The sequence below is a fragment of the Musca vetustissima genome, unplaced genomic scaffold (genome assembly GCF_032173495.1).
Source record: "Musca vetustissima isolate MV318-11 ecotype Yass unplaced genomic scaffold, APGP_CSIRO_Mvet_v1 utg154734, whole genome shotgun sequence".
Taxonomy (NCBI): domain Eukaryota; kingdom Metazoa; phylum Arthropoda; class Insecta; order Diptera; family Muscidae; genus Musca; species Musca vetustissima.
In genome coordinates this window covers 7,214-19,707 of record NW_026880796.1, presented here as the reverse complement: position 1 = coordinate 19,707, position 12,494 = coordinate 7,214, and the positions used below count along the sequence as shown (strand labels likewise).

General features: G+C 40.5%; 1 protein-coding gene across 1 annotated transcript; it reads right to left on the bottom strand.

Annotated features, from left to right (window-relative positions):
* Positions 1 to 236: 236 nt before the first annotated feature.
* LOC133326666 (angiotensin-converting enzyme-related protein-like) lies at positions 237 to 832 on the bottom strand (the record flags this gene model as incomplete). The annotated part of the gene is made up of 2 exons (XM_061535289.1): positions 237 to 513; positions 597 to 832. Coding segments are annotated over 2 exons (513 nt in total), but the record flags the coding sequence as incomplete, so codon positions are not given.
* Positions 833 to 12,494: the final 11,662 nt, after the last annotated feature.

The window sequence follows — 12,494 nt, the reverse complement described above, 5'->3', positions numbered from 1 at the left end:
TACATAATACCCTGTACCACAGTGTGGTGAAGGGTATAAAAAATTTACCTCCTTCTTTTTATTAAATTCCAAACCACCTTTTTTATTTTTTAAACTATTTTTTATTAATAACTTTAGTTAAGTGAATTAAATGACTGGGCGATTAGTATTAAATTACAAAATAATAAAATTAAAAACAAAACTTAAATTACACACTTCGTTTAAAAAACTAATGCTAGTATAGATGAAAAAATTACACATATAAAGACCAGCTTCGACACCAGTCGTGATGATTGTCCATGATTATAGTAGCCACCGAACACTTGCAGATTGGCCGTTTCGATACTTCGCTTACAATAATCACCGTCATAATTCCAGCCTACATATTCATTGGTACGCAAATTCTCCAAACGTAACCATTCCTCGAGGGGAGCAAAATATTCACGCAGTGCCGAACCATCGAGACGGCCTTCGCCCAATGCTTCTTCCATGATTTCCTGCCACGGTTGTGAGGAGCCTTTGGACATGATTTTTCTGTAACAAGAGAATAGCAATTCATTAGATCGCACACAAAATTGTTAACAATTTCGTTCGCAAATAGAATTGTCAAGACTCACTTTAATAAATTGCCAGCCTCCGGATGACGATAGACATCACATTTGTGCAACGGTTTGCGGGGATCATTGGGATCATATTGACCAGCAGCACGACACATGCCACGATAGATTTGAAATTGCAAGACATTGGAAACGAAATATCTAGTAGGGGAGAGAGAGAGAGGGGTGGAAAAACAAGAGGGGAATAGATTAGTGATTTGAAAAAATACATTTGAAAAATTGATTTGGTCTAGTAACTCGAACCAAAAAATAAAATAAAAATCGAAAAATAACATTTAAATTTATTGGACTTCTTCTGATGATGTTGGTCATCATCATCATTTGGCCTTTTACACATGAATGCCAGTCAGGGCATTCAAAGACCCACACACACATTAGAATATCTCAACAAAGCCCTGACCCAATGACATATCAAAAAAAAAAAAAAAAAAAAACTGAACCTAAGAAAAATGTTAACTGAATACCAAAATGACATTTGGTGGTAATAAAGCAAATGATTTTTGGCCAAAAAATCACAGCAGCAATCGCCTTCATCATCATCGATATTAAATGGAATACCCCATGGGTCTCATAAATGTTTATGTTGGTCAATTTTAAGTGCGTTCCATTGCATAAATTTGCAATATCATGGATTATTGAAATGATAACAAATAAAAATTATTTTAATGAGATTTTGCCAAAGAAAAAAAAATCGAATGAAGTATGTGTCTTAAGTCTTTTGTTAAGACTACCAAAAAGCGTGGATTTTATAAATATATTTTTTTCAGGGACTACCATAAGGCCTGGATTTTTTAAAGTATTTTTTTCAGGGACTATGGATAGCCTCTAGAAAAATATTCTTTAACCAGTAAGGAAAGTAGTAAAGTCGGACTGGGCCGGCTATATGATACCCTTCACCACTTTGGGTATATTCTACATATATGTATCCTAACATATGTAGAATATATCTGAACCGATTTCAGGGAAACTTGCCAGAGACTAATTTATATAACATCAGTACGTTGTGTAAATCGGCCTAGAAATGGATCTTTTCACGAAGCTTAGCAACATCATTCTAGACTTAGTTCAGTACCCTATACCAAAATTCGTGCAAATCGAAAGATATATAGGGACTTTGGTGCACCAACGCTATGACAAATTTCGTGCAAATCGAATGAATTTCAGAGATTTTGGTGCACCAATTACCTAAAATCGGATGAAAATATATGGGAGCTATATCTAAATATGAACCGATTTTCACGAAACTTTGCACACATTATTATAGACGCAATTCAGTACGCTATGCCAAATTTCGTGCAAATCGAAAGATATATAAGGTCTTTGGTGCACCATTTACCTTAAATCGGACGAAAATTTATATATGGGAGATTTTATATATGGGAGCTATAACTAAATCTGGACCGATTTCCAGGAAACTTAACACACATCATTCTAGACATAATTTATTACGCTCTGCCAAATTTTGTGCAAGTCGAACGATATATAGGGACATTGGTACACCATTTACATTAAATCGGACGAAAATATATGTCGGAGCTATATCTAAATCTGGACCGATTTTTCCCAATTTCAATAGGGTTCGTCCTTGGGACAAATAATTGCCCTATGCCAAATTCCATCCAAATCAGACCATAAATGCGACCTGTACTTTGATCACAAAAATACATGTACGGACAGACGGACGGACGGGCATGCATAAATCGACTTAAAAAGTGATTCTATGCATATTCTAAAAAGGAACCATGTGTCTATCTCGTTTCCTTTTGTCTGTTACAAACATAAGCACAAAGACATAATACCCTGTACCAGAGTGTGGTAAAGGGTAGAAAAACTCCACGCCTTGTGATAGCCTCTAGAAAAATATTCTTTAAAAAATCCTCGCCTTGTGATAGGCTCTAGAAAGATATTCTTCAGAACTTTCGTTCCATAAGCCGAGCTTAGAAAAAATTTTGTGCAGTTTTCCCAATTTGAAAGACTATTTTCAGCAATGTTGCCTTCGACCTGTTCTTCCCATCGTATTCATGGCCTTCCCTGTCTAACAACGTCGATGTCCGAGAATAGCTGGTGCAACTCATGGTTCATTCGACGGCGATATTCACCGTCAACGCAGATCGGCCCATAGATCTTTCGGAGAATTTTTCTCTCAAACACTTCAAGAGTGGCCTCATCTGATTACGCAAGTACCCTTGCTTCAAATCCATATAACAGCACGGGCAGTATCAGCGTCTTGTAGAGTGCGAGGTTGCCTTGCTTTTGAGTTATTTGCTCAGACCATAGTAGCATCGGTTGGTCATCACTATCATTCTTCGAATTTCAAAACTGATGTCATTCGTTTTATTTATGGCGGTGCGAAGGTATATAAAATCTTTGACTACCTCGAAGCCGTAGTTCTCAAGTTCCACAGTTGGTCCGAGTCACTAGACGGCTTGCGCGTTGATACCATCAGCTTGGTCTTCTCGCCCTTTACTGCCAGACACCCTTTGGCAGACATCTTCTCAATTTGTTCAAAGGTGGTTGTTATCGCTCTCACTGTTCGACCCATTATGTCGATGTCATCGGCGTAGGCGTAGGCGAGTAACATGTGTTGTTTGATGTAGAGGGTGGCATTTCTGTTTACTTTTACCTCTCGTATGACCCTTTCCAGCTGGATGTTAAAAAGGTCATACGACAAACTGTCACCTTGTCTGAATCCTCGTTCGCTATTAAAGGGCTCCGAGAGGCCCTTTCCAACTTTAACTGCTGATCTTGTGCCTGTTATAGTTATCCTGATTAGCCGAATTAATTATGCAGGAATGCCAAACGCAGACATGGATTTATACACCTCTGAACGGATAGGGCTGTTGAATGCGGCTTTATAGTCGACGAATAGGTGGAATGTGTCGATGTGTTTTTCGTGGGTTTTTTTCCAGGATTTGGGGTAGTGAAAATCTGGTCAATGGTGGATTTGCCTGGTATGAAGCCATATTGGTATGGTAAAATAATGTCATTGACCATTGGCTTCTGTCGTTCACACAGCAAACTGGATAGCACTTTATATGCGATGGGAAGAAGACTTATTCCTCTATAGTTGGCACATATCGTCTTGTCTCCATTTTTGTGCACGGGACACAGGATACTGAGGTTCCAATCATTGGACATGCATTCTTCTAGCCAAATTGTATTATGCTCCTTACCAGCATCGGACCTTACCAGCATCAGACCGCAAGTTCTGAATAGTTCGGCTTGTAACCCATCGGCACCTGTTGCTTTATTATTCTTCAGCCGATTGATTGATATTCTGACTACATCTTGGCTAGGTGGTATACACTGTATACCGTCATCTATTATTGGTTCTGGGGTATCCACTTCACTGCTACTATTTGAAACCAGACGCTTTTCAAAATGCTCCTTCGTGATCCTCACCACGCTGTCTGTATATGTCACCAGGTTTCTTTTTTTATCTATACAGCAGGATGTGCCTGCACCAAAGCCTTCGGTTTGGTGTTTTACCCGTTGGTAGAATTTTCGGACTTCATTGTGTCTCTTGTACATCTCGATTTGCTCACGCTCACGTTTTTCTTGCACTTTCTTCTTTTTTCTGAAAATACGTTTCTCCTCTGTCCTTTTCTCCTGATAGTTCTCCATCGCATTACGTATTGCTACTGTCCGCAGGGTTGCCCCATACGCATTACGGCACTCCTGATCGTACAACGGATTTCTTGATGGTGGTATTTGGTACCCAAGTGTTGCTTTTGCTGCAGTTTGTAGGGAGTGGGCAATTCTCTGCCATTGTGCTTCTTCGGGACAAGGGGTGATTTCGTCAAGCAGTTGGGTAAGTTGAGCGGAGTAGGCCTCGGCTACCTGTTGTGTTTGCAGCTTTTCGACGTCGAGTTTCTGTGTTGTGTTAGATCGCTCCTTTGCTGCTACATTAAGACGGGTTCGTACCTTAACTGCCACATGCTAATGATCCGAATCGATATTCGCTCCCCGGATCAATCGGACGTCTAAAAAACTGCATGAATGCCTTCCGTCTATTACAACATGATCGATTTGATTTCTCGTTGTTCGATCGGGAGAAATCCAAGTGGGCTTGTGTATATCGAGATGCTTGAATCTGGTGCTGCTAACTACCATGTTTTATGCTGCCGAGAAGTCAATCAATCTCATGCCGTTGTCTGATGTTTCTTCATGGAGGCTGAATTTTCCGACGGTGCGGCCAAAAATATTTTCCCTTCCGATTTTTGCATTAAAATCTCCTAGCAGAATTTTAATGTGATGTCCAGGGCAACGGTTATATGCTGTTTCTAGGCGCTCGTAAAATATGTCTTTGGTCTGTTCATCTTTATCTTCGGTCGGAGCATGGGCGCAAATGAGACTGATGTAGAAGAACTTCGCTTTTGTAAGGATTATAGCAATTCGCTCATCTACTGGAGTGAATCTGGATACGAGGTCTTTTATTTTCCTATTAACCATAAATCCGCAGCCAAATTCATATCTCGTTTCATGGCAACTATAATACAGGTCGTAATCATCTGATTTACTTACGCCAGTCCCTTTCCATTGCATTTCTTGTAAGGCAATAATATCGGCTTTGTACTTCTTGAGCACATCCGCCAAAGCGAACACTGCGCCTGTTCTGTACAACGTGCGCACATTCCAAGTGCAACATTAGGAGGGTTTGGTTTCCTTTTTCTTTCCTTTTTCATAGTAGGATGGGTTTTCCGAGAGCGGGCAACTAACCCGACGCCTCAACCTATTTTTTTAAAGTTCTTATGGGTGAACTCGCGGTACAAATTAGCTCACTGTTTCAGCGGGTGATGAAAAATAGCTACCCCAGGTGGCACCTTGGGGAGGTCAGTGTCCACAATTGAGATGAAAGAGGGACCAAGATAAGCCTGGACTTCACCATGTTAAAGCCAATCAAAACCGTTACTTGGTATCTATCATCCCTTACGACACCCTCTGAAAATTTTTCTTTAAAAAATCCACGCCTTATGTTGACCCCCTGAAATTATTCTGTAATGCGGATCCGTTTCCATTGTTACAATGACAAACTTTTTTTATTCGAATTTTAACGAATCTATTTTCCCATTACCTTGTTGCAAATAGACACACACACACGTATACACAAAATTACAACATCTATTGTCATTATATGTATTTGTATTATAATTTATTATAATAAATTTTTGATTTATGACAAATTTTATTCGCTTTATTGTCACCAAATGCAATGAAATGAAACAAAGTGAATGACAAACCGAACAAGAAGTCAATGGTCACAAGAGGGGGAAGCGGCGCCGGGGGAACTCAACAGAAATTAACAATTGTGTAAAATTGTCACCATAAAAATTCTCACATTTACGCCTTCTCGACCGGCAACCATTGCAAATGGTCCAAACTCTACCGCCGAATGATTGTTAGCCAACAAACAATAGGTTTATAGCCGGTTGTTATGGTGGAGGTCCAAAGCTGACACCAACACCAAAAACAACCCGACCAACTAAGACACCAAAACTTTGCATGTCTATAAATAGTTTACAATCTAAAAAACCATGGCTGGGTTGTAAATCACGATTTGTTTCGATTTGAACCACATTAAATAAGATTTCGCATTCACCCCGCTCTCCCAGGCCAATTTTGGTTTTAAGATTTTTTTCCCGAACTCCTAGACTTAGATTTTTGAAAAGTGTACAACAAAATGATTGCACATGGCCATTGTTATGTAAAAGGATATGGACATGGCGAAGAAACACACAGACGTGAATGGACATGCAATAATAGCAACAACAACAAAATATCTTTATGGGAATTAAGAAACCAAAACCCACAATAGTCATAACATGAAAATTATTAATGGAATCATAAGTGAATTGGGGCTAATAAACATAAAGCCTCGAAGGCGTTGGGTACAGTCAGGACGAATTTGAAAGGTACACTAGGGTGGAAATTAAAAAAAATCATAAGCAATTTATAAGGCGAGGATTTTTCAAATAATTTTTTCCAGAGGTAACCATAAGGCGTGGATTTTTTTAAATAATTTCTTTCCAGAGGCAACCATAAGGCGTGGATTTTTTAAATATTTTTTTTCCAGAGGCAATCATGAGGCGTGGATTTTTTAAATATCTTTTTCCAGAGGCAACCATAAGGCGTGGATTTTTTTTATTTTTTACCAGAGGCAACCATAAGGCGTGGATTTTTTAAATATCTTTTTCCAGAGGCAACCATAAGGCGCGGATTTTTTAAATAACTTTTTTCCAGAGGTAACCATAAGGCGTGGATTTTTTAAATAATTTTTTCCAGAGGTAACCATAAGGCGCGGATTTTTTAAATAATTTTTTCCAGAGGTAACCATAAGGCGCGGATTTTTTAAATAATTTTTTCCAGAGGTAACCATAAGGCGGGGTGGCGTAGGGGATGATAGATACCAAGCAACGGCTGTGATTGGCTATAGCATGGCGAAGTCCAAGCTTATCTTGGTTTCTCTTTCTTCTCAATTTTAGACACTGACCTCCCCGCGGAGCCACCTAGGGAACTATTTTCGTCACCCGATGAAATAGTGAGCTAATATGTGCCGCGAGTTCTTCTTATGGGTGAACTATCAAAAAATGGGTTGAGGCGTCGGGTTAGTTTTCCACTCTCGGAAAATCCTAATTTTTTCCAGAGGTAACCATAAGGCGTGGATTTTTGAAATAATTTTTTCCAGAGGTAACTATAATCCGGGTGGCGTAGGGGATGATAGATACCAAGCAACGGCTCTGATTGGCTATAACATGGCGAAGTCCAGGCTTATCTTGGTCCCTCTTTCTTCTCAATTCTGGACACTGACCTACCCGCGGAGCCACATGTGGAGCTATTTTCGTCACCCGATGAAACAGTGAGCTAATATGTGCCGCGAGTTCACCCATAAGAACTATCAAAAAAATGGGTTGAGGCGTCGGGTTAGTTGCCCATTCTCGGAAAATACAACCTACTTTGAAAAAGCAAAGAAAAAGAAAACCAAACCCCCCTAATGTTAACGACCCCCGCAAAGTATAAAGGACCACAATCTGCGAATTAGCACTTGGAATGTGCGCGCGTCGTACAGAACAAGCACAGTGTTCGCTTTGGCGGATGTACACAAGAAGTACAGGAAATGCGATGGAAAGGGACAGGCGTAAGTAATCAGACGATTACGCACTGTATTATAGCTGCCATAAAACGGGACATGAATTTGGCTGCGGATTTATGGTTAACAGGAGAATAAAAGACCTCGTCTCCAGATTCACTGCAGTAGATGAAGCGAATGGCTATAATCCGTTTAAAAGCGAAGTTCTTCTACATCAGTCTCATTTGCGTCCATCCTCCGACCGAAGACAATGATGAGCAGACCAAAGGCATATTTTAGGAGCGCCTAGAAACAGCATATCACCGTTGCCATGCCATGACATTAAAATTCTGCTAGGAGATTTTAATGCAAAAATTGGAAGGGAAAATATCATTGGCCCCACCGTCGGAAAATTCAGCCTCCATAAAGAAACATCGGACAACGGCATGGGGTTGATTGACTTCGCGGCAGCAAAAAACATGGTAGTTAACAGCACCAGATTCAAGCATCTCGATATACAGAAGGACACCTGGATATCTCTTGATTAAGCAACTAGAAATCAAATTGATCACGTTGTGATAGACGGAAGGCATTCATCCAGTGTTTTAGACGTCTGATCGATCCGAGGAGCGAATGTCGATTCGGACCATTACCTTGTGGCAGCCAAGGTTCACACTCGTCTTAACGTTGCAGCAAAGGTGTGATCGAACTCAACACGGAAACTCTACGTCAAACAGCTGCAAACACAACAGGTAGCCGAGGCCTACTCCGCTCAACTTACCCATCTGCTTGACGAAAGCACCCCTGGTCCCGATAATAATATAGAAGCACAATGGCAGAAAATTGCCCACTCCCTACAAACTGCAGCAAAAACAACACTTGGGTACCAAAGATCACCATCAAGAAATCTGTGGTACGATCAGGAGTGTCGTAATGCTACTGATATGAAAAACGCAGCGTATAGGGCAACCCGGCGGAAAGTAGCAAAACGTAATGTGATGGAGAAGTATCGGGAGAAAAGGAGAGAGGAGAAACGTATTTTCAGAACAAAAGAAGAAAGAGCAAGAAAAACATGAACGTGAGAAAATCGAGATGTATAGGAGTCAGAATGAAGTCCGAAAATTCTACCAACGGGTAAAACACCAAATCGAAGGCTTTGGTGCAGGCACATCCTCCTGTAGAGATAAAGAAGGAAACCTGGTGACAGATACAGACAGCGTGCTGAGGATCTGGAAGGAGTATTTTGAAAAACTTCTGGTATCAAATAGTGGCGGTGAAGAAGATACCCCAGAACCAATACTAGATGACGGTATAGAGTGTATACCACCTAGCCAATTTGAAGTCGGAATAGCAATCAATCGGCTGAAGAATAATAAAGCAACAGGTGCCGATGGGTTACAAGCCGAACTAGTAAAGACTGGTGGTCAGATGCTGGTAAGGAGCATGCACCAGCCGATTAGTACAATTTGGCTAGAAGAATGCATGCCCAATTGGAATGGAACTTCAGCATCCTGTGTTCCGTGCACAAGAAAAGAGACAAGACGATATGTGCCAACTATAGAGGAATAAGTCTCCTACCCATCGGATATAAAGTGCTATCCAGTGTGCTGTGTGAACGACTGACGCAAATGGTCAATGACATTATTGGACCATACCAATGCGGCTTCAGACCTGGCAAATCAATCATTGACCAGATTTTCACTCTACCCCAAATCCTGGAAAAACCCCACGAAAAACACATCGACACATTCCACCTATTCGTCGACTATAAAGCCGCATTCGACAGCCCTATCCGTTCAGAGGTGTTTAAAGCAATGTCTGCGTTTGGCATTCCTGCAAAATTATTTCGGCTATGCAGGATAACTTTAACTTGCACAAGATCAGCTGTTAAAGTCGGAAAGGACCTCTCGGAGCCCTTTAATGCTGAACGAGGATTCAGACAAGGTGACAATTTGTCGTGTAATCTTTTTAAAATCCTGCTGGAAAAGGTCATACGAGAGGCAAAAGTGAACAGAAATGGCACTCTGTACACCAAACAACACCAGTTACTCGCCTACGCAGATGACGTCGATACAATGGGTCGAACATTGCGAGCGATAACAGCCACCTTTGAACAAATTGAGAAGGATTCTGCCAAAGTGGGTCTGGCAGTAAACGGCGAGAAGACCAAGCTGATGGTTTCAACGCGCAACGCGAAGTTCAGTAGACTCAGACCAACTGTGGAACTTGAGAACTACAGCTTCGAGGTAGTCAAAGATTTGATATACCTTGGAACCGCCATAAATAAAACGAATGACATCAGTTTTGAAATTCGGAGAAGGATTGTGATCGCCAACATATGCTACTAGGGTCTGAGCAAACAACTCAAAAGCAAGACCACCTCCCGCCAGACCAAACTCACACTCTACAAGACGCTGATACTACCCGTGCTGTTATATGGATCCGAAGCATGGGTACTTACGCAAGCAGATGAGGCAGCTCATAGGGTGTTTGAAAGAAAAATTCTCCGAAATATATATGGGCCGATCTTCGTTGACGGTGAATATCGCCGTTGAATGACATAGTTAGACTACGTTGGCTAGGTCATGTGGTGAGAATGGCTGAAGATGGCCCAGCCCACAACGCATATAAAAGCGAACTAGCTGATGGTTCACGCAGTATGGGAAGGCCAATTTCTTTCAAATCGGAAAAACTGCGCCAAAGACCGACGCGCCTGGAAATCCTTTTTGAGCTCGGCTTATGGAACGAAAGGTCTGTCACAAGCCAGCTAAGTAAGTAAATATAAAAGGCGTGGTGTTTTTAAATCATTTTTCCCAAGCCATCCATAAGGCGTGGATTTTTTAAATCATTTTTCCCAAGCCATCCATAAGGCGTGGATTTTTTAAATCATTTTTCCCAAGCCATCCATAAGGCGTGGATTTTTTAAATCATTTTTCCCAAGCCATCCATAAGGCGTGGATTTTTTAAATCATTTTTCCCAAGCCATCCATAAGGCGTGGATTTTTTAAATCATTTTCCCCAAGCCATCCATAAGGCGTGGATTTTTTAAATCATTTTCCCCAAGCCATCCATAAGGCGTGGATTTTTTAAATAATTTGTTGCCAAGCCATCCATAAGGTGACCAGGAGTTCCGTTAACCCATTCACTATTTTCCCCCATAGAAATCACTTGTATCGTCGACACACAAAACGTTTAACTTGTCATCATGACCACCGAAAATGGTCCAGAAACCCAGAGAGATAAACCCCAACCCTCTCTAACACCCCACCCCATCTACCACCACAAACCAGGCCACTATGTTGCTGGGTTATACATGCAATTCGTGCCAGATTTATTTATTTGATTTCGCTGGTGACCGACCATGCCTTGTTTTTTTCCTAGCCTTTTTCTTCATTGTGTCCCATATAGCCATTCTGATATTGTAACGGGTTGCACCTTTGGCTTATAACCAAAGCACAAACGTAACTTTTTGTTGTTGCTGTTGTTATCGTGTTCAAACAATTGTTTCGCCCGTTTTTTTTTTTCTTTACATTCTCCCCATTGGTGGCTGTTTAGTGAGCCAGGTTCCCTGGTCGGAGTTTTTTTTGTCTTCCACCATTCGTACGTCATTACTCGCCCGTTATTGTTCGCCATTAAAAATTACATTTGCTTTATTGTGTGGCATTTTTCTGACTCTTAGTCACACTTAATTTAAATTGGAACCATTCATTTAGGCGGCTGGCTGGAAGGCAGGCAGGGAGTTAGAGCTGCCAATTTGCAACTGTAATGCAAATACAAAAACAAATCAAATAGCTAACAACTAAAATGAAAATTGAGCATGAAATGATTAAATAGATGTCGCTATAGGGTCTTTATTAGCCCCCTAAATGATTGGCGGTGATATTATTAAGAGACACTATTAAGCGGAGTGATAAGTGGTTGATATGGCTCATTGTGGAGTCTTGGAAAAAAAATTGTTTAAAAAATCCACGCCTCTTGGGTGTTAGCTGGAAAAACATTATTTAAAAATCAGTAAGGAAAGTAGTAAGGTCGGACTGGGCCGACTATATGATACCCTCCACCACTTTGTTTATATTGTACATATGTCTCCTAAAAATTGGATGTCTATGTTCCCTCTTTCTCCAACCTATCCTATCTTTAATTTCAATAGAGCAGATTAAGAGCCGTCTGGGTAACATGGAGAAAATTTATAGAAAACGAATATAGCAAAATTGTTACACGGAAATCGGTACGCCGCGTTCTTAAACATATAATCTATATGTGGGACCTATATCTAAATCTGAATCGTTCTAGACTTAATTCAGCACGCTTTGCGAAATTTCGTGCAAATCGAAGGATACAAAGGGACTATTTACCGAAAATCGGACGAAAATATATATGGGAGCTATATCGATATCTATACCGATTTTCCCGAAACTTACCACACATAGTTCTAGACATAATTCATTACGATATGCCAAATTTCGTGCAAATCGAAATATATATAGGGACTTTGGTATACCATTTACATTAAATCGGACGAAAATATATATGGGAGCTATATCTAAATCTGAACCGATTTTCACGAAACTTGGCACACATCATTCTAGGCCTAGTTCATTACGCTGTGCCGAATTTCGTGCAAATCGAAAGATATATAGGGTCTTTGGTGCACCATTTACCTAAAATCGGGCGAAACTATATATGGGAGCTATATCTAAATCTGAACCGATTTTCTCGAAACTTAGCACACATCATTCTAGACCTAATTCATTACGCTTTGCCAAATTTCGTGCACATCCAAAGATATTTAAGGACTTTGGTGCACCATTTACCTTAAATCGGACGAAACT